Genomic DNA, 21,657 nt, shown 5'->3' with positions numbered 1-21,657 from the left:
GCTCCATTTTTTCCTCATTCACAAGCTGGAATGTGTGCATCACCGGGTTCAATATATCACACTTAGTGCTTCTAGGACATGGACAACTCTCTCCTCGTCCCAAACAGCAGACAGTAATAGTCTGGTTGACAGAGGTCCCCATAACCCTCACAATAGCAAATCCACCTGACATCAGAGGAGCTACATGGAGCACATTATCCTGAGAGATTTGCCTGTTTCCTTTCTTATAAGGACACTTCAATTTTTAAACTCCCTCTCTGCTGACCTTTTTCCTCTGAGAAAAATTCCCTGGGCTACAGCAAGCCTGAAAAGTAACGGTCTCAGTAACACACTAACATCCCTTACGTTTCTGAAACATTCTAACGCATTTAATGTCTTCCACGCATCTAGAGAAACACCCCTAGCCGTCTCGGTCCTATTATTTCTCGTTTACTTACTGGACATGGTATTGTCTAACATCTGTAAAAGTTTGGGGTTAGAAAGTGCATTTTTGCCTCGAATTATAGGTAAAGTTTGTGAGCGGTGCTGCTTATGTCCTTCGTGAGCGGACGTGGTATGCATCCTGAAAATTACATAAGAAGATAGGTTATAGCACGAGAGAGATGAGATACAAATGTTCATTCAAAAATTCTAGACTGAGTCAAATATAAACAACTTTTACCCAGAGATGTTTTATGAAAAATATTAATTACAGGAGACATGATCAAAGGGACTTTTAAGAGTGCTTTTGGAGAGGTTTTATTTAAGCCAAAAAAGGGTTCAGAAGGATGCGCGGTACCAAAGGGTAATAGAAGAATAATAGATACTAAGCCTGAACAAGCATATTCACTATTATTTAATGAAATCATGAGATTTCATGGGAATTCCATGGTATTCCATCCTTGTAGGGGAGAGAGCTGGCGGGGGGGGGGGGGGACCCTGGTGCAGCTACATTCCCAGGATGATGATAATGGTCTGCAACAGCTCTCATTCAATGTCTCCTTGGCAGTCCCACCTGGTGGAAAGAGCCAGTGTTATGTGGGAGTAAAGACACTTCCCATTCTGGACTTTCATTTCCACTATCATTTGGCCAAGGCAATAAAACATTTTTTTTTTTGAGTAAAGTAGGCAATAAGAGATACCCTGAAGAGTCAAGCCTATAGAGGAGGCAATGGTTTTCTCTTGGTCATCCTTTTCAAGGGGTTATTTGGTTTTGACCACATCAAATGCTCTGGATGGATCGAGGCCCAGAAGACCTAGCTTTGGTTTTCAGTAGTTAGGGGAGCCCTGGAGCTACAAGAAAAAATGAGTTCTGGCTTGTATGGCTTGGACCTTTGGGACTGATTTATTCCAGGTTTTGGGTCTATTTTGGTCTGGAGCTTCTGGAGGAAAAATCCTGGTGCCTAGGAGGGGAGGGGTAGGAATGGCCAAGACGTGTCTAGATGGTTCAGGAAGAAGCCTGCAATTTAACCCACCAAAAGTCAACAAAACTGCAGTGACCTCAGGTACCTTACTATTGTCTTTAAAGGCAGAAAGTCATTGTTGATAGTCTTCTCTCCTATTACCATTTGGAAAACACGCCTATTACATTTTCTCATTTGCTTTCACACAAGGGGCAACTTCGAGGAGTCCCTATGGACTAAGAGGCAAAACTTACTCCATGGTTTTTTGGTTATATACTACTTTCTTATTTCTGAAATTCTTTCTAAAATATAGCCATTTTCATATTACATATTATTATGGTAACTTTGGGAAGAATAAATCAAACTGGAGAAAATTTTAGCAAAGAATTCTTATTTATGAGACTCAGGGGAGATTTAAAGTAGGATTTCAGGGCAAAATCCTCCCACAGGGTAGGTTCATAAAGGATGACTCCAGGCCCTATGTGCTAGTCAAACCGGTATAATGACTAGGAAATCGAACACGAGCTTATGGAGCCATCCATGTTTCCTCACTGCTTGTGACCCTTTCAAAAACAATTTTAGGGGCACCTGGTGGCTCAGTCAGTTAAGCGTCTGACTTCGGCTCACGTCACGATCTTGCGGTTTGTGGGTACAAGCCCCGTGTCGGGCTCTGTGCTGAAATCTCAGAGCCTGGAGCCGGCTTTGGATTCTGTGTCTCCCCCTCTCTCTGCACCTCCCCCACTTGCACTCTGTCTCTCTCGTTCTCAAAAATAAATAAACATGAAAAAAATAAATAGATAAAAAACAATTTTAGCTCTGAGGACACTGCTAATGTATTACAATGACTGAAAGGTATGGGGAGATACGACCTCACATTTGGTATGTCACTAGGAGGTTAGCAAACATTAAATGAGTCGTTTATTGGAATGATGTCTTTTCGGGCTCAGTTAAATTAGGGTACTATTAACCTCCATCCACTGCATGGCATTGTGCCCCAAGGGCACATAAATAAGTCATAATCCTTGACTCTTAGGTTTTCACAAGCTAGCGGAGCAGATAGAGGAGAGTTTCTGCATGTGGTTTGAAGTGTATGCATACATACATATGCATGTGCCTGCTTGTGCATGCACATGTGGAAGCATCCGTATCCCTCCACACGCACACACACACACACACACACACACACACACATATGCGTAAACACAATATGATTACAAATATCAAGCAAATGCGACATTACCATTGTGGCAAGGGACCTGATGTTTGGCAGGAAGGGTTAGATCCTTTGAGAGTTCCATTGTTCTGGGTGGACTGCACAAATTTAAATGCCGCAGCAATTTTCCTGCAAGGGAAACTGAGGTTTTAATCACAGTTCAGTATTTGTAATTTATTTTTAAATAAAGACCGGCCACTGGCAACACGACTACTGAACAACGAAATAGTCTGCGTGCTATGAAAGATAAAATCACATCATCTTTTGGGAATGGGAAACGGGGGTTTAGCGAAAGTGCTGGGGGCTTCGTGGTCTCTCATGAGAAAACAATGTCAACACAAAGTTATTCTAGATTAATTTTTCTTTTCAGCTTACTGGGAGTATATTCTTTCTTTCTTTCTTTCTTTCTTTCTTTCTTTCTTTCTTTCTTTCTTTCTTTCTTTCTTTCTTTCTTTCTTCCTTAAGTACAGTTGACACACAACGTTATATTTAGTTTCATGTGTACAACATAGTGATTTGACAAGTCTATGTATGTTGCACTCACCATAAGTCCCCAAACCACAAAACCACTGACTGTATTCCCTGTGCTGTACCTTTTATTCCTGTCACTTATTCACATTGGATGTATTCACATTGGATGTAGAAGGTTCATAGGAATCTTCTACATTACATCCATGCAAAATGATAGATAAATTAGCTCGGACGATACAGGAAATGTGGCTTCCTTTTAGAAATGTATGTTTTGTGCTTTTCTCCCTAGACAGCTTTTAACTAGTCCTAGATCTATGATGAGTACATGGCAAGTGTCAAACTTCTACGTCTACTCTGAGGTCAACCTTACGATCCTTATGTGCACCTTAAGATTTCTAACATATACCTTGAAGTCTAACCTGATATACATTAATAGATGCCATATTTTTTTAAAGATCAGACTAACTTCGTGGAATTTAAAAATTGTTACCTTATTATATTGCGTCTTCCTAGGTATCTGAAATTTTGAAGACAAACACTAGAAAGGAAAAGAAAAGGTCACATTCCAATTATTCATGTTCTTTTGTTTATACAAACTGTTCATTTAAGAAGTACATTAAAAGAAAAGATGATTTTATGCATATTTTATTCATGACTACTACTGATAGATAGTAGGACATTCTAAGGACATATGGGTCCTTAGAATGAAGGATGGTATACTGAACCATTTTGAAGCTTCCAGAAAAAACAGGTTAACAAATCAACTCTATAACTTACTCCAAGATGCTGAAGAAGTCAGACACCTCTGGACTGGGTGCTCTTTGCCAGTAGGCAATCAGCGTCTCTGGAAGGAAACACCATGTAGCATGAGACTCTCGGAAATTCAATTTTTTTTCCTTTTTAAAAATTTTAATTTTCAAGGGCTCTCTCTTTACCCTCTGAAATTGTCTTCATAATGTGAAGAAAGCACATGAGAAGGCTCCTGGTTTCTGCTTGATCTAACTTGTCAAATCGAAGGGTTGACCCTATCAAAGACAAGGGTCTAGGGATCTAGGAACGGAAGAACCAAGAAAGACTGAATTAGCGAGGCGGGGTGGGGGGGGGCGCTGGCTCTCCAGGTGCTGGGTAACTGGAGGAGAAGCCCCACCTTTTCGCAGTTGTCTGTTTTCTCGCTGCTCTTCTCATTGGTGCTTGGGTTGGAGTCAAGACTTGCCAGGGATGCTCTGGAGTCAGCATGGTTTACTGTAGAAATAGCTATTGATGAAAATGCTGCAAACACAAGCCACAGCACACAGATGGTAATGAGATGTAATGGGCACACACACAGAACTAAAACGATGACCCAAAAAGATGTTGATCATTGAGGTGGTAGGAGCACTGGGGAAGGCTGACATGATAGAGTCTGGAATTGCCATTGAAGACATGTGACATTTTAAGAACGATCACGGTGGCCGTGCCAGCCTTAAGGATTTAGGGAAATTTAGACCAGTATAAATGGAAATAAGGTAAAGCTTGTTCCTTTGATTTCTTAAACGGCTTTTGAAAGGTTCTCTTTTAAAAACGCTTTCATGCAAGTTCATAAGGATGCTTTGCGGGGAGAAGCTTTCAAGTTTTGACAGTTTATAAGAAATTAAGATGACGTTTCCAAAATAGTTCTTAAAAATAAATTCCGAAGTTGTTGGGGCTATTATATTTTAAAAGGTTGTATGCAATGAAAACTTAAAAGATTGTTTCCAGAATGAAATATTTTGGTAACGTCTGAGTAGATTGCTCTTTGAGCCAAGTAAAACTGAATGCTAAGTAGAAGAGGAAGCCCCTGGATGAGCTTCCAAGAAATATGTAGAGAGACTCTTTAGCTCTATAAATAGAGTGTACTTTGACATACAGCAATTATGCATACTGGATTATGGAGTGGGTAAAAAGCACAATGATATGTCATATAAACATGGAAGAGAGTTAAACACAAGTGTTTTTGCAAGGTCTTAAGTACCTGCTATGGAATTTAAAACATCTTTAGAAAATGATGTATCCATAGAATTTGCATGTTTCATAGCTGACTGGCTGTGAAATCCTCCATTGGTGCTGAGGTCATCTCTAGACCCCTGTATTCGAAGCACAGAAGAGATTAATGGGAATCGCCACATTTCAACATTGTAAACCCACATATGCCTTCTTTGTTACACTTTGAATTTGATGATGTCTGATCTGATCTTTTATATTCCAGCAAAGGTCTTCTGCCAAAGCAAGCAATGAAAATGAATACAGTCACAACCATACTCTTAGTCACATTTTGACTTTTTATGTGATTGTTTTTTTTTTTTTTTCACCATGTAGTAGAAACTATCTTTTAGCTATAAACTGGTTGGAATGGCTACTGTTGTTTTATGGATGATACTCTAGATTATCATGAGTTATCTTATGTATATTACTATTACTAAAAGCTAATTCCAAATACTTATTATGTACCAGTCTCTAGGCCTAGTGTTTTCTACTAGAGAATTTAATCCTCCTAAGAATCCTGTAATGTAGGAATTCTATCCGACTCTATAAATAAGAAAGCAGAGGTTTAAAGAGGCTGGATAGACACGCCTGGGTGGCTTAGTCAGTTGAATGTCTGACTTCAGCTCAGGTCATGATCTCACAGTCTGTGAGTTCCAGCCCTGCACCAGGCTTTCTGCTGTCAATGCAGAGCTCGCTTCAGATCCTCTGTCCCTCCCCCCCGCCCTTCCCCCACCCACATTCTCTCTCTTAAAAATCAATAAACACTAAAAAAAAAATAAAGACACTGGATGACTTATCGAAGGTTACATTGTTAGTAACTGATGTCGCTGCTATGAACACAAGGTCTTCCTCTAAAGAGCATTCCAAAGGCCTAGCTCCTAACCTCGAGAGAGTAATATCATGCATTCAGCAGCGGATTAATTCATGCAGGACGTGAAAACAGGCATCTGGTGTCACATGGCCTGTTGTGTGACCACGACGGTGGCTCAGTGGAGGAGGGAGGACAAACAGGCCACTCCTGGGGTGTGACTGAGGCCCTCCGCTACCCTAACACCAGGTGGTCACAAAGCCCGTGCGGAAAGGTGGCAGGGGGAGAGGGTGCGCACTGAGGATGGGGCCGTGCACGCGACAGAGGAACCTGGTAAAAACTGGACAGAACTGGGGGGTGGATACAGAGAAGAGAGGACAGTGAAACCCAAATGTCGACTACGTGGATGAGGCAGAAGGCTCCAGGGACCAATCCGGAACAAAGGAGACTGACGTGGACGTCTCAAAATAGCTAGCGGCAGTGTTCTGTTTGCTCATGGGTGGGGGAAGATGGCTATCCAGGGCAAAAAGTGGGTGAACTCTTGGTTAAAATGCACATTTGAAATAGTCTGTAAACTTACTTGATTGGATGTGTTGACGGTAAAAGGATATAAGTCCTTCAGGTAAATCCTTGGCATATTGTCCAGAAGCATGCCATACAGGGGCATGTATAAACTTGCTATCTGGGCCTGTTTCTCCTAGGTGGGAAGGTGGCCGAGAGAAATGATTCGCATAAAAATCAATAGACTGTAGGTTTGATATGCATTTAATGCAGTGAGCCATTAAATGGTGTTTAGGGAAGAGAGAAAAGAAAATCACTCACGGGTTCTCTGTATCGATCATCAAAGGAATGCTTAGCCATTAGATTTTTTAGGACAGCTAAAGCTGAGTGCCTGATGTCTTGGTCTTCTTGCAGGGCAAAGCCAACTTCTCGAAGTAGAATTCCAATTAAGAAGTGTTTGCGGCAAAATTCATTCGTGACCGAATATTCAGGCATATCTTTGGGAGGAGAGTAAAGCGGGCATGTGATTGAAAGTCAAAGGATCACTCTGTAATCGAGAAAGGTTTATCCAACCACCATCAACCTCTCTCACTACCGGGGAGGGGTTCAGTAACAGTAGTCTCGCTACAGCAGTCTCGCTACAGAGAGGAGAAATGAGGGAGAGTATACTGCTACCAATAGTCAAATTCCATGAGTAGCGTGTCTACAGTGTTACAGGAGCTGAGAGGAGAAGAGCTCACTTTCTGTCTGGAAGAATCAGGAGACGTCACTGGCGGGAAGATGTTGAGAGGGGCCTTTGAGGCTGCTGAAGGTCGGAGGTGCAGGGGGCCCGGAGCCAATGGAGGTGGTGGGGGGGGGGGTGTGGGTGGAAGAGAAGAGGTTGGGAGGACAAAGGTTCCATGGCACAGATTTCTGAAGACCCACAGTGTGTCAGTGTGTGGGAAACACAGGTTGGGGGGCGCCAGTCAGCACGGCAGCCAAGGAGGGGGTGGGGATTGAGACTCGAGGGGCACTTGGGGCTGGGTGATGGAGAGACTAAAGCACACATTCTTTAGCTGGCACCTGGGATCCTCCATTTGGCATCGAATTCTGTAGAAAGCGTGAAGTCGCCAATGGCATTGAGATCGGCGGCCTGATCAGACCTGTGCTTATTCATTTGTTCACATGGTGACAGGACATAAATGAGTCATTCTGTGGGGGAAATGTGGGGAGCGGGCTATAATACGGGAGGCTCGGCCACAAGGCAGGGAGGGAAGAAGTGAGATGTGCCTGGGATGGAACAGAAGGACCCGAGTTGTAGAAGAAAAATTACCAGGGTAAGTTGGCTGAAGGACGTGAAGGAGAAAGGAGAGGGAAACCAAACGGGGCTGCAAAATTTTGTGCCCGAATCAGGGAGAAATTGGAACGTCAAAATTTCCAGTAAGAGTTGTCCAATGTCCTTCCTAAATGTAACTGTTAACAACAGGACCAGCACCCATTTCTGGAACATGCACTGAGTGCCAACACTAGGCTAAGCACCGTAGAGGTGTTATGTCCGTGAATCCTCGCGGTTACCCGTTAGATGTAATGATCTCTTGGAATATTCCAGTCCATGATTGACTAGGGGCAAATTAAACATAAGGAGTTTTGTAGTCCATGAAAATGCCACTGGATGTGGAAAAGCAGGGAATGGGAGGGTCAGGAGATAGAGGTCCAAGGACTTAGTTAGGTTTAAAATATTTCTCCACGAAATAGTGAGTACTCGTGAGGGGCCACAAGTGGAACAAAACTTTGTAATTGCCAACCTAAAACTAGAGAAAAGTTTTGCCCAGACTATTTTAAGTTATGAACCTAATTCAAGCAAAAATAATAATCAACCTCAATCTTGAGAAACTAGCTGAAAAACCAGGCTGTGGTGTGTTGACAGAAATATATAAAGCTAGTTACACTATGAACAATAATGTTATGACATGTATCAAGGAATTTTATTTATGAGGTACCCTAAGAAAATTTCAGATGATTTGGGAAATTAAAAAAAAATGTCAAACTCTGGAGAATAAACTATGAAAGAATTCAAGTTGGGGAAGCATTTAATTATCTGTGACAAGAGAACAGTTCAGTCAGCTTGTTGACAACTTTGTATGATATTAAACACCTGACTATTTTTGGCATCCGGAAATGGCATCTGGAAATTTGTGGTATGTATACCAATCAATATTATCAGATTATGATGTACTTATTGATGCTTAGAGAATCTAATATAAAACATAATTATTTACCTGATGCATGTAACTCTTGAGTTGATTCTGAAGGCGTCAAGGGATCTGGATTTAATATAAATAAATAAGTTAAGATATACACATACATACACGTTATATTCATGAACTATGGGTAATTTATACTGAAAAACTGTATTATCCTAAAACATAAGTGAGTCTCCTCAAAAAAGCTTTATGTTTGAAGACAAATACCATAGGTTGGTTGCTTCCTTATAAAGGAATGTCATGAACAGAGTTATTTTCATTCCTGGCCTTTTACTTGAACACTTATTTTTCTACCAGAAATCCGCATGCAATGAAACATGTATTTTTATGTTCACGGTTGATAATATCACATCTACAAGGAGACTATGAGGCCTTTTCCTGAGTTACAGATCAACAGTAAACAATTGGAATCAAAAGGGTACAATAGGTTTGCTTTTCTTGAGTATCTCAACCAGCCTGTCTAACCCAATAATAAGTTGGCCCTAGTTTATAAAAAAAATAAAAAGGAATACAAAACAAACCAAAAGGCGAAAAATGTTATTGTCCAAGATGACCTTTCTACCTCTTTTTCTACGAAGGCATTTAGATTAAATACAATTTAATCTCCTAATATAATCTCCTATAATTTAATTTCCAAATTTCATAAATTAGGAAAGAATGGGATAATGTTATAGCTTTTATTTAAGATTGAAATGACAAAACATTTACAGGCTTGATAATGTATTTTATTTTCCCTCCAAAATATTAGTTTTGTGTGATACATACAGTATAAGCTACAATACATGTAAGGAGGCCTTTTTTTCTGGTTTCCATGAATATCAAAACTGCTCCTTGTGGATAATTTACTCACTGCTTAGAAGGAAGGTCTTTTTTTCTTTCTTTCCTTCCTTCCTCCCTCTCTGCCTTCCCTCCCTCCTTCCTCTCCTCCTTCCATTCTTGAAGTACAATTGACTATAACTTTATATTGATTTCAGGTGTACAACATAATGATTCAATATTGATGCAGGGTGAAATCGAAGCAGAGTATTTTAAGTTCTTAAATCATTTTAATGGTTTCTTTGCATCCTGATATTTGATTGTCTTCTGAGAGCTAGATGTGTGATGATCATCTTGGTATCTATGCATATTGGTATATATGCAATACATTAATAAAAGTTATACATGAAAATATTTTCGGTGGACCACTTATGCTATAGTAAGTATAGAAATGGGAAGCAACTGTCTCCACCTCCTTCTAATCCAGAGTTACCAAGTATTTACAATGGTGCCCCCTTCCCGCTTTCCTCCCTCTTTCCTTCCTTCCTTCCTTCCTCGTTTTCAAGGCAACAAGTTTTTTTTTTTTTTTTTGCATAAAACTCATTTTGAGGAATTGCATTTTAACACAATTGCACACACTAATTGATAACTTCAAGTGAATTTGTACTCACAAAGTATAACTTCTCTCCCCCCTTAATTTTGAGCCTTTCAAAATCAAAGGAGAGTTCTCTTTTGGAGCCAGTATAGTCAAAGTATTGTTGTAGGTTAAAATTCTTTGATTCATGTTCACCGATTTTATAATTTTGTTGGCTTTCTCTTTAATAGAAAAGGAGATCTAGACAAAAACTGAGAAATATGGAGCCACATTCTTCACCACGTGACACCAACTTCTTGGTGTCTTCACCTGATTACCTGGGTCTAATGCCCATGTAACAGCTTCAGGGGAGATCAAGACCGAGGAAACAGGAAAACAACAACACACAAAGGTCACACAAACGAACTTATACGAGTGTTCACTTTGCAGGAACTGATGAACATTCTGGGAGTTATTACCTGGAATGTTTGCTGATCTTATGGGGAGACACAAAGGAATAAAGTGCTCATGCTGACACACTTCTTGAAGAAAATCAAATTTATACTGGCATAAGGTCTGAAAAAAAAAAAGCAAACCGAATGATTATTATTTATACACCAAGAGGGTTAAGAAAAAAATCTGCACTTGAATCTTATATCTAAAAAGAAGATGTAGTTAATTTTGTGTGACCACCAGGTAATTGTTGACAGGCTTTTGTCCCCCTGAAGTGGTAAATAGAGTAGGACTCCCTTTATGTGATTTTTTTTTTAATGTTTAATGTTTAATGGCCCATGAGGGAGGAGCAGAGAGAGAGGGAGACACAGAATCCAAAGCAGGCTCCAAGTTCTGAGCTGTCAGCACAGAGCCCCATGTAGGGCTCGAACCCACGAACAGTGAGATCATGACCTGAGCCAAAGTCGGATGCTTAAGAGATTGAGCCAGCCAGGTGCCCCTGGACTCCCTAAATTTGGAGATCGGTCAAGGCCTCCTTAGGAAATGATCCCATTTGTAACCCATATTGAGCCGCTGTGAGATCCAATCCCGTGCAGTGTGCATTTTCCACTTCTTTTGGCTTCTGTCAGAACGTGTTTATTCTGAAAGGAATTGTACGTCACCACATGCACAGAGCTCTAAAACCACAGTCAGCTCCCAGGACAGTTCCCCGTGATCACCTCTTGGGATCCAGCGCTGAAGATGCCAATGGGGCATGTGATCCAAGACTAGACTAACTCCGCAGGCCCTTTGTTCTCAGACTGAGTTACTTAAATTCGTCTTTTTCCTGTCTTGCAAGCAGGCCTGTCCTCTCAATGATATTTTGATTAGGACAGTAATAAATGGATTTAGACAGGGTCTAAGACAGCTTTATACATGTGTTGAAAACAATCACATAAGAAGGAACAATTAGCACATTCATAAATATTCAATTTTCACTGACATGCAGACTAAGTAATCAATTTTTAAGACTCAGTTGGGTTGTGTTCACTAATACCAGCTAACAAAATAAAACATATTCCATTTGCTCAGATTGTTTTAGAATTCTATTTTGTGGCAATTTTGGTTAATAATTTAAAATACTGTCGTTTCAAACGAGAAGAGTGCTTGACTTAACCCTTTGCATCAAAGTGAACAGGAGCATAATTAAATTGTCTGTTAATTATTTTTCAACGAGTGTGTTCTGTTTTCTCTCTAAAAGAGTACATAATTAAGGTCTCCTTGAATTATACCTAAAAGGATATTCTGCAAATTTCATGCATAATTGGGGCACTAACAAAGAATATTCTTTCAAAAAATATTTACAGAGGAAACTGGATTCTCAAAACCCAAATGGCATAGAATCATGTAACTCCCCTAGTCAAAAGTAAATCTCCACTGCCCTCAAAATAATATTCAGATTCCTAAGCGTGGCATGAAAGGATATAAGAAGATCATTATTTACTTTTGGCCTCTCTAGATTTGTTATTCTTTTCCAGTACCAAGATAATTACCCCTTGGGGACTTTCCTTCTTCCTAATGGGCAAAGGTTACTGGGGAACTATTAACTCAGGTGCCCCCTCTTTCTTCCTTAAGAGGCAGGCATGTGACCCAAAGCGGGCTGGTCACACACTTCCCCTCTGGAATGTAAATCTTAAGCCGAGTGTTAAGAGAAAGAAAATGGTCCCAATGTATCTTTTAAGCAGTAGCAGAGCTTGGCCCATGGTTCCTCCTTTGCAATGACTCTTGTGCCCTAGTCCCTGCTCTTTCTCAAGCCCAGCTTTCCATCTCTTTCTTGCACTGATGTCATTGCTCTTCTAATACTCCCCCGTTGCTCAAACTGGCGTAAGTTTCTGTTGCTTGCAACCCAGAGAATCTTAACTGGTACAGCTTTCATGATCTCACCCATGTCCAGTCTTATTTTCCTCCAGCATATGCCCATCTGTAGCTCAATGGTTCTCAAACTTGAGAGTACCTAAGAATCACCTGAAAGCCTTATTGGAATACAGGTTTCCGGGCTCCACCTGTCACAGTCAGTTCTCAGCTCACTGGTCTGGGAACCACACTTGGAGAATCACTGCTCTCCAGCCTCTTTCTCGACACATCCTCCCTATTTAGGAAGAGGGGGTCAACTGTCCTATTTTGCCCCAGACTGAACAATTTCAGAAAAGTGAGATGTTCAGTGCTAAAACCAAGGCAGTCAAGCAAACTGAGCTGTAAGAACTGTGGCTGAAAAGAATCCCTCCTTTCACCACCCACCGGAAATAGGAGTGAAACATAACACATTCATGTTCACACTCCACATGCCACAGCCTCCCCATTAAGAAAGGACTTGGGAGCCTAACTCAGATGAACCGTTTTAAAAGGCTGCCTCTCACTGGGATAGACATTATTTTTTGATGTGGAGAATGCACAGGCTAAGGTTTTAGGCAGCCAGACACAGAGACTAGTTTATTTATTTATAACGCAATGGTTTAGAAAGCAATCCCGCCTGCACTTGGTTCTTACCTTGAGATCACCAGAGGAGAACATGCTGATGTAATTGTTAACCATCTTAAATACAAAGCCCCGGTCCATAAATGTAAAACAGCGCTAAAAAAATATAAAATTGTAAATTCAGATATTTTTACTTTAAAGATCGTTACAGATTTTAGAAAAGATGAATAAATATATTGCAGTAAAATGATATTTAGCTAAATGTATTGTGTAATAAATGTTTAAAAAATCTCGACACCATATTTAGGCATTCACCCACGTACGGCAACTAATTAAAACACTAGATAGAGTGCGCACACCAGAAAGTTACAAACCCTTATTTGTCAATTTTATTTGAACAGCACTTAGAGTTCTGCAGTGAAATATCATAGCCCTTTCCTTTCCTTTCGACACAGAAGGTTTTAGCTTTTACTTGTCTATTCTTTAATCATTTAGTTCCATTTTGTTACCGTGTTTTAGTAATCTGACTCTGGGGTTTGTAGGGTGAAGGCAGATCCTTTGCGGTACAGCACTGGGTATGGAATAGGGGTGGCAGCGATGGGTCAGGAAAGCCTTTTCACCTTTCTGGCTTCCTTCAACAGAAGGTTGAAGGAAAGAAAACCTTTCTTTTCAGGCAAGCAGCTTGACTTTGAAGAGTGAAGGTAAGAGACCCTGAGATTGCCATGTCTTCCTCTGTGGTCAAACTCTCTCAACTGTAAGAAGGAGGGTCTTAAACAGCAGGTAGTTCTGGAGGAGGCAGGTGGACATTCCAAGTTGGAACAGCACGCTCTCTCCAAAAGACCAATGGCCATGTCACCAGTAACCAAGCAACAGCGGCCAAATAACCGTGCACAGGTGTCAAGTCGGAGGCACACACGGTGTTTCCTGATGCCGTGTCTTGGGGAGGCGCTAATGCAGATTGCCACGTGGAGGTCATCACGGTGCGCGTGAGTTCAAGTCCGTCCATCCAAATGCATGTGAGAGCGCCTACCACATGCGAAAACCTTTCAGCTGCTGCGCCACTGAGTGGGGAGGGCTTCGTTCTTGTCCCAAGAGCCCAGCGGAAGGTCTTCGCCTCGGTTCTGCACATCGTGGATCTCTTCCCAATTTTACGAACAAGTCTCTTTTCTCAGAAAAGGCTGGACATAAAATCCTGTTATCGGTAGTACACCAAGCGGGAGGTCTCCCACTGAAATACATCTGGGCATAAACAAGAGCTGTTTTCTCTAATAATGTTCTACCAATTGGTAAGTCGTTTATATTTTTGTTTTGTTTTCCTTCTTTTTTTTTCGTAGTGATTTTTGAGGTTCCTACTCATTCATTACTGTGTCAGTATGTTGCCTCGTGTATCTTTTCATTTTTAATCTGAATTTAAGTTCTTTCAATTCCTCTCTAGTCACTAAAAAGGAAATGGCTCCCGTGTCCTACCATCTGCCAGTAGAGCAGTGACCAGAGGCAGACACGCAGCATAATCATAGGCTCAGACGATGTCAAGCAGGAGGGGAGGGGGGGAGGAAGAGAGGGGCTCTTGTGTCTTGTGCACCACGCAGGGTACCTGCGGGTGTGGCAAACCCAGAGAAATGTGGAGCTTTCTCCGGAGAAGACCTCTTGCTGTCTTTTTTGTGTTGGAAAGGGGTTTGGGTCCCATGTTACGGAGAAAGGACCATCCAGTGTAACTGTGGGCTTGAGAAACATCTCAATAAAAAAGCAGGTGAAAAGAACCCTGGGCATGTCAGTGGGGAAGACACCAGGGCTCCTTGACTCGATGGAGGAGAGGGTGGTGAGTCCTGTCACTGAACGTGGCAATTGACACCTCCCAGGGGCTACTGTGGTTATTCTGAGGAACAGACCTGATAGCTTTTGAAGGAGGTCAGGCTCTAGGACCAGTGAATGGGGAAGGCGGGGAGAAGGCTGCGTTTGGGGTTTTCTGAGCTTGAAGAATGACCTTCGATGTGGTAAGTTTGTCATGCTTTCCAAGGGGCAGTGAGAGAAAAAAGGGGGTCATTCCCAGGAAACAAGATCATCCGCATCAGCCTTCTGCCTGCAGAGAGCCCTCCTGAGGTCAGGCTTCATCAAGCAGCTCTCCTATCATGGGTCTCCCGAGTCTGGTCCACCCCAACGTCTGCTTCGCCCCAGGTACAGAGGCTCTTCTGCCCGTTGCTGAGGTCTAGAGGGGCCTTTCTCTGCTTCTGTTTTAAAATAATTTATAGTAACCTTTTATAGCAACAGAAAATAATTTGCAGCGGGCTTTGGCAAACTACAGCCCAGGGGGCCAAAACTGGCTCACTGTCTGCTTCTATAAATAAAGTTTTATTGGAACACAACCCCACTCAATCACTTCCCTATCGTCTACGGTGAATGGTTTAGGGCTGTATTGTGTTCCAGCAGCAAAGCTGAGTAGCTGTGTCAGAGACCGTACGTCCTGCTAAAAATGTTTAGTATTTAGCTGTTCACAAAAAAAGTTTGCAGGTTCTACATCTGGAGAACTTATAACCTACCAACATTTTCTCAGTTTCGTGTAGTAAACTAAAAGCCAAATATTCTAAACTACGTGCAAACACAGATTTTAATAAAAACAATATTTTATTTCACCGATTGTGAGGACAATGGCAATTTTAGTCTATAATTTGCTCAGTGAAGAGGATGAAGCCCTAAATCACAAAACAAACCGGAGGAGTGTCCTTGCTTTTTTTTTTTTTTTTTTTTAATATTCTTCAAGCCACTAGTCCTGCTATTTCCTCTTTCATCTTGAATACTTTCCTTTGCCCCTGTGCTTGACAGCAGCTTAGGTACGACCGACAGCAACTTTTGCATAGATGAGCTCTATGGAAAAGTGGGTGATGGGCCTTGAGGAGGGCACTTGTTGGGATGAGCACTGGGTGTTGTATGGAAACCAATCTGACAATCAATTATATTTTTTAAAAAAAGTCATAGAGCGTTTAAGTCAAATAGAGTAAATATGAAGACTTTCCCCTTTGCAGAGACTCACTTACCCATTTCTGTCGATGTTTACAGAGAAATATCACAGATGTTTCTTTAAAGAAATTTTTTTTAACATTTATTTTCTTTTTTGAGAGACAGAGCATGAGCAGGGGAGGGGCAGAGAGACGGAGACACAGAATCCGAAGCAGGCTCCAGGCTCTGAGCTGTCAGCACAGAGCCCGATGCAGGACTCGAACCCACGAACTGTGAGATCGTGACCTGAGCCGGAGTCGGACGCTCAACCGACTGAGCCACCCAGGCGCCCCTCACAGATGTTTCTTTAAATGTATTTTGCTACCAAACTAAAACGGGCTCCTATATTAGATGATTTCCAAAGCTGGCTGAAATAAAGCCATTAGGCAGCCACGTGGGTAAAGAGGCACGGCTGTCTGAGCAGGAAAATACAAATTACAAGGAACTTTCCCTTGCTCTCTCCTTGGTACCAGGCCTGCATCAGAAGAGTACTTAGATGGGTTCGCTCGGGTACGGTGGAGTTGTGACCCAGATTGGCAGTAAAAAGAAAAATTACAAAAGCTACACAGGTATCCACGGACCCATTTGCAACCCATCTACTTTCAGGACGGAATACCCAGAGAATGTACAGGTCTTGGCTTAGTTGTTGCAAAAATCTTACTTTCCCATGATATGATATATCATGGAGGAAGGCACACTGTCCCCTAGGACATTTTTAAAAAAATGTTTATTTATGTATTTATTTATGTGTTTATTTTAATTTTCTTTTAACGTTTATTTATTTTTGAGAGAGAGAGAGAGTGAGCGCACAAGCAGGGGAGGGGCAGAGAGAGAGAGAGGGGGACACAGAATCTGAAGCAGGCTCTGGGCCCCAGGCTGTCAGCACAGAGCCCGACGAGGGGCTCGGACCCACAGACCGTGACACCATGACCTGAGCCGAAGTCAGACGCTTAACTGACTGAGCCACCCAGGTGCCCCTCACCTAGGACATTTTTATATGCCCACACCAGACATACTGCTCTCTCCATTCTTGGAAAACAATTTTGACACAGCTACGGTGTTACAATTATTTTTCAATTGTGAAATTCCAATGCCAACTAATCCGCAGTATTTGATCGCCGCTGTAAAATTTAATAACCAAAAGAAGCAGAAGTCACTTGAAGCCCGAAGTGAGCAGATCACTCTTATCAGATTTCCGGGAATATAAGAGATTAAGAAAAAAATGTTGATTTATTTGTTTTGAGAGAGAGCGTGTTTGCACATGGGCGTGCAAGCACGTGGAGTAGGGGCGGAGAGAGAGGGAGAGAGAGAGTGCCAAACAGGCTGCAGGCTCACAACCTGCCGTGAGGTCCTGACCTGAGCTGAAATCGAGTCGGACCCTCTACCAACCGAGCCACCCAGGGGCCCCTACATGAGATTTATAATGCCAACAGCGGGAGTGGAGAAGCTGAAAGCTCAACGTTCATCAGTTCATAGGCATTGTGCCAAATGACTACATTAAATTTTACATTCAAAAAATCATTCTGTCTCCTTTTCCCTTCTTCTCTCCTAGTTCAAAAGATTTCATCTGATAATCTTCACAAAAAGTTAAAAAAAAAGTTTTCTGTGTCAAGGAAATGCCATTAAAACTAAAACTTGAGGGGCACCTGGAGGGCTCAGTCGGTTGAGCGGCTGACTCTGGTTCAGGTCATGATGTCACGGTTCATGAGTTCGAGCCCCACGCCAGGCTCGGTGCAGACAGTATCTTCTGTTCCTCTCCCTCTGTCTGCCCCTGCCCCGCTCCCGCATGCACACACACATTCTCTCTCTCTCTCTCTGTCTCAAAAAAAAAAAAAAAAATTAACAAAAAATAAAACTACAATTTGAAAACAATGCTTGCAGAATGGACTTTTACAATGTACAACATATTCAACTCTTTTCACTTATAAACTTCACCTAGGTATTGCTTTCGATTTGCAGTCCATGTAATCTATGTATCTTACAGACCATATTTGTTCATCTATTGCCAATCCATGCTTTTCGCCCACACATTTCACAAAACTACTGGGACCACCGTTAGCTTCTACTCCATGCTGTCCCTTTCAATCTTCGACATTTTTTACTTGCTCCCAGTTTTGACATTAGTTTATGTACAAGTGGCAACTTTTGGATGCATAAGCTCCAAGGAAAACATATTTATTCCAACAAGCACACAGCATTTAAGCCAAGGAAGATAGAGAAAGGGTCTTTCCCCTTTTAAAAGACTCCCTTAGCCATCATTCTTTGCAATTTAGGGAAGAATATTACAGATGTTTCTTCAACACAATTTGCTTACAAATTGGACAATTTATCATTTTTTCCAAATTTCCTCTTCTACCAAGCACTTCAAATAACCTACTAGCATAGTAATAAACTTTATTCCTGTACATCTTAAAATGTGGTATAAAACTATAGTAATTTTTTCTCGACCCTCTTCATCCCTAATCTTGACCATGCCTTTTTTTTTTTTTTCTGAAAGCAAGTAAAAAGCAAAAATAAGAAGCAAAATATTGGAGAAAACAGTGAATGTGAGATGAGACCAACTACAGTGTATAGTTTGAAATGATGTTTAATACATTAAGAACAGATTTTACTGGATTAAAATTCACCAAAGATGATTTGGAAAAATTTTATGGCCTCTTAGCTTTATATTGTTAGTATTTATTTATAAATTCTCACACTTATGCAGTATGTTCTTGTATCATAAAGATACAAGAAAAGTGGCTTCATCAAGGATATAATAGTCAATAGTAGGGCAAAAGAAGGAATAGAAGAAAAACATTATGTTTCTAGTTGAATGTATTATTTGTTAAATGATATACCATCCTTCTACATTAGCTTTGTTTTTTTTTCTTGACTAGCATTTTTGCCTTCTCAATTCAATCTGTAACCCAAAGAAATATAACTTTAGTACTATATATATCTGTATATATATACTGAGGTTAGAAAGTAGCTTCTCAATATTTAAATTGATCATTTTTAAAATGCGATTGGTGCATAATATTTTCATCATGTATAAAAGAGCCTGGAGGTAATATAATAAAAATGCCAAATTACCCTAAGTTCCCAAAGCGGCTATTTGACATCATCAGTAGAGCTACAGGCAATCCAGAACATTACTCCAAGGGCAGAAATGCCCAAGAAAATATTGCCACATTGCAGCTTTTCCTTTAAAAATCTCACTTAAAAAATATTTAGAAATACTATGATTTGACAATACTCAAATGGATACTTTTATTGAAGCTTGGTGTTTCTTCTGTGACTCTAAATTGGAAAAAAATATTATTATTATTTTTTTTTACTTTGAGAGAGAGAGAGGGAAACAGTGTATGAGCTGGGGAGGAGGAAGAGAGAGAGAGAGAGAGTGAGAGAGAGAGAGAGACAGAATCCCAAGCAGGCTTCAGGCTCAGTGTGGAGCCCAATGTGGGGCTCGATCCCACAATCCTGGGATCATGACCTGAGCTGAAATCAAGAATCGGATGTTCAAACGACTGAGCCACCCAGGCACCCCAAATCGAAACAAAATATTAAAAAGTAAGATGTAGAGATAAAAGTATTCATCTAATAGTGCTAAGTTTTGATTCTTTTACCATAAATGGAGATGTGAGTTGATTAACACTTAGAATATCTTGCATTCACTATCATGAAGGCTTGTATGGGACTGTGAACTTTTTTAACTGTACCTTAAGAAATCTGGCAACGCTTTGATTTGCCCTTCTTGTTTCTTCAAGTGCATCTTTGTACTTCCAAATCACGTGATCGCATAGGACCATTACAAGATTGTCCAATTCATTCTGGTAAGATTCAGGAAATCTTTGAGTCCGAGAAAGCTGGGGAAAGAATGGATCATTTCTTTATAATGTGGCATGTGGAATCCTAAGCCTGGAAAAAAAGAAACTGAAAGACTTCCTTCATTTTGTATATATGAAACAAAAAGTCCTTTTGAAAACTTGAAAGCAATTACAAAATAGAAACCTTTTAATTTCAAGATTATAATTTCCATCATTTTCCCTTAACGCTCCCTTCTATCTTGGCCAATGATGTTTTTCACTTTTTAAAAAATTTTTTCGTAAGTTTATTTATTTTGAAAGAGAGAGAGAGACAGACAGAGAAAGAGAGAGAGAGAGAGAGAGAGAGAACACAAGCAGGGGAGGGTCAGCGAGAAGGAGAGACAGAATCCCAAGCAGGCTCTGCAACATCAGTGCAGAGCCTGACATGGGGCTTGAACTCAAAAATTGTGAGATCATGACCCGAGCCGAGATCAAGAGTTGGACAGTTAACCCACTGCACCACTCAGGTGGTCCTCACTTTTTCATTAAAAAGTAAATTATCTATTAATAGCAAACTATTCAAACAGTGTAGAAATGTAACATGTTCTATGACCTCTCACATCTTAATTCCCCCCCCTTCCCTGTTAGAATATAACTATAATAAATACTAGTCTAGATTTCCATTAACACGTAGTTTTCTATTTAATTCAAAAATCAATTATTTTGATTTTTTAAGATGAGGTATCCCCCAATAAACAACTATAAGAGATCAATGAATGAGTAACTGAATGAGTGCAGATACTGGTTTGAAATGTCCTCTAGTAAAGTCCCAGCTAGTCTTTTCTGAAAATATATTTCAGCGTTATTGACGTGTAACTGACATAGAAAACTGTAAGATGTTTAAAGTGCACACTGGTGCTTTGATACACATATACCACATATATATCGTGAAAGATTCCTTCCATATAGTTAACATATCCATCACCTCACATCTTTATTATTTTTTTGTAAGAACATTTAAGTTTTACTCTGTGAGCAAATTTCAATCATACAACACACTGTTATTAGCTGTAATCACCAGGTTTTACATCAGCCTCTCCACCTTTATTCATCTCGTAGCTTCAAGTTTGTACAAGCTCATCCTAAGGTCACGGTCCCAGGATATGCCACAGCAGGTGCCAGTGGGACCTCCCAGTTAAGAGACTTGCCACCAGACACAAAATGACTTGGTTCTGAGATTAGATAACATTCATTGACCTAAACTCTGTGGGTTCCTAATGACTCTCCTCCGGTCCAGGAATCTTCTGCTCCTGTTGGACCTCCCACACAGAAGGGGAAAGTTTCGGGCAGCTAAGTTTTCCCATCTAGCCGTACTTCATGAATTCACATAGCCCTTCGCACAAGACAGGCAAGATTGATTCATCTTTATAAGTTGACTTTAAAATTAGCCTCACATTTTCACCATAGATAGAAACACAAAATTTAGAGTTAGACTGAACTCTATATACTTCTAAAATTCTCAGCACCCAGCCTTCCATGTGACGAGATTAAAAACCAAGGAGGATGAAGTTATAGGAATCACATGGAACAAACAAGAGGTTCAACTGGCTTTTCCTTCCTCCTCCCTCCCTCCTTCTTTCCTTCCTTCCTTCCTTCCTTCCTTCCTTCCTTCCTTCCTTCCTCCCTCCTACCCTCCCTTCCTTCCTTCCTTCCTTCCTTCCTTCCTTCCTTCCTTCCTTCCTTCCTCCTCCCTCCCTCCTTCCCTCCCTCTTCCTTTCTTCTTTTCTTTCTTTCTAAGACCAAGTTCTTAAGTGCTTATGTGCACTGGATTATTTTTAAATCCATTTACCAGGACATGGCTATATAGATATTTTGGGATAGTATGGTGACCCTCTATGTATATTTAACGCTTACTGTGGAAATCAAATTACATTAACAACAAATAAACGTAAATTATTTAATCACATGGGGAGTTTTTCATTCTGCTCCATATACCTTGGGAAATAAAGTAAACAATTC

General features: G+C 40.8%; 1 protein-coding gene across 10 annotated transcripts in view; it reads right to left on the bottom strand.

Annotated features, from left to right (window-relative positions):
* Positions 1-21,657, bottom strand: part of DOCK10 (dedicator of cytokinesis 10) — a 266,202-nt gene that overhangs the window by 33,355 nt on the left and 211,190 nt on the right. For 9 of the 10 annotated variants that reach the window (XM_053904308.1, XM_053904300.1, XM_053904301.1 and 6 more), the window contains exons 28-40: positions 19,552-19,698; positions 12,929-13,012; positions 10,429-10,525; positions 8,635-8,679; positions 6,698-6,873; positions 6,456-6,572; positions 5,057-5,168; positions 4,214-4,335; positions 4,002-4,116; positions 3,844-3,910; positions 3,557-3,604; positions 2,623-2,724; positions 438-562 (exon numbers count right to left, since the gene is read on the bottom strand). In XM_053904308.1, the coding sequence (XP_053760283.1) occupies positions 438-562; positions 2,623-2,724; positions 3,557-3,604; positions 3,844-3,910; positions 4,002-4,116; positions 4,214-4,335; positions 5,057-5,168; positions 6,456-6,572; positions 6,698-6,873; positions 8,635-8,679; positions 10,429-10,525; positions 12,929-13,012; positions 19,552-19,698 (1,357 nt within the window). The remainder of the gene's footprint in view (positions 1-437; positions 563-2,622; positions 2,725-3,556; positions 3,605-3,843; positions 3,911-4,001; positions 4,117-4,213; positions 4,336-5,056; positions 5,169-6,455; positions 6,573-6,697; positions 6,874-8,634; positions 8,680-10,428; positions 10,526-12,928; positions 13,013-19,551; positions 19,699-21,657) is intronic. The other variant, XM_053904299.1, reaches the window with a different exon arrangement.

The sequence above is a fragment of the Panthera pardus genome, unplaced genomic scaffold, assembly GCF_024362965.1.
Source record: "Panthera pardus isolate Hobbes unplaced genomic scaffold, ASM2436296v1 HiC_scaffold_10, whole genome shotgun sequence".
Lineage (NCBI taxonomy): Eukaryota > Metazoa > Chordata > Mammalia > Carnivora > Felidae > Panthera > Panthera pardus.
The sequence above is the reverse complement of the archived record's forward strand: the minus strand, read 5'-3'. Positions and strand labels throughout refer to the sequence as shown.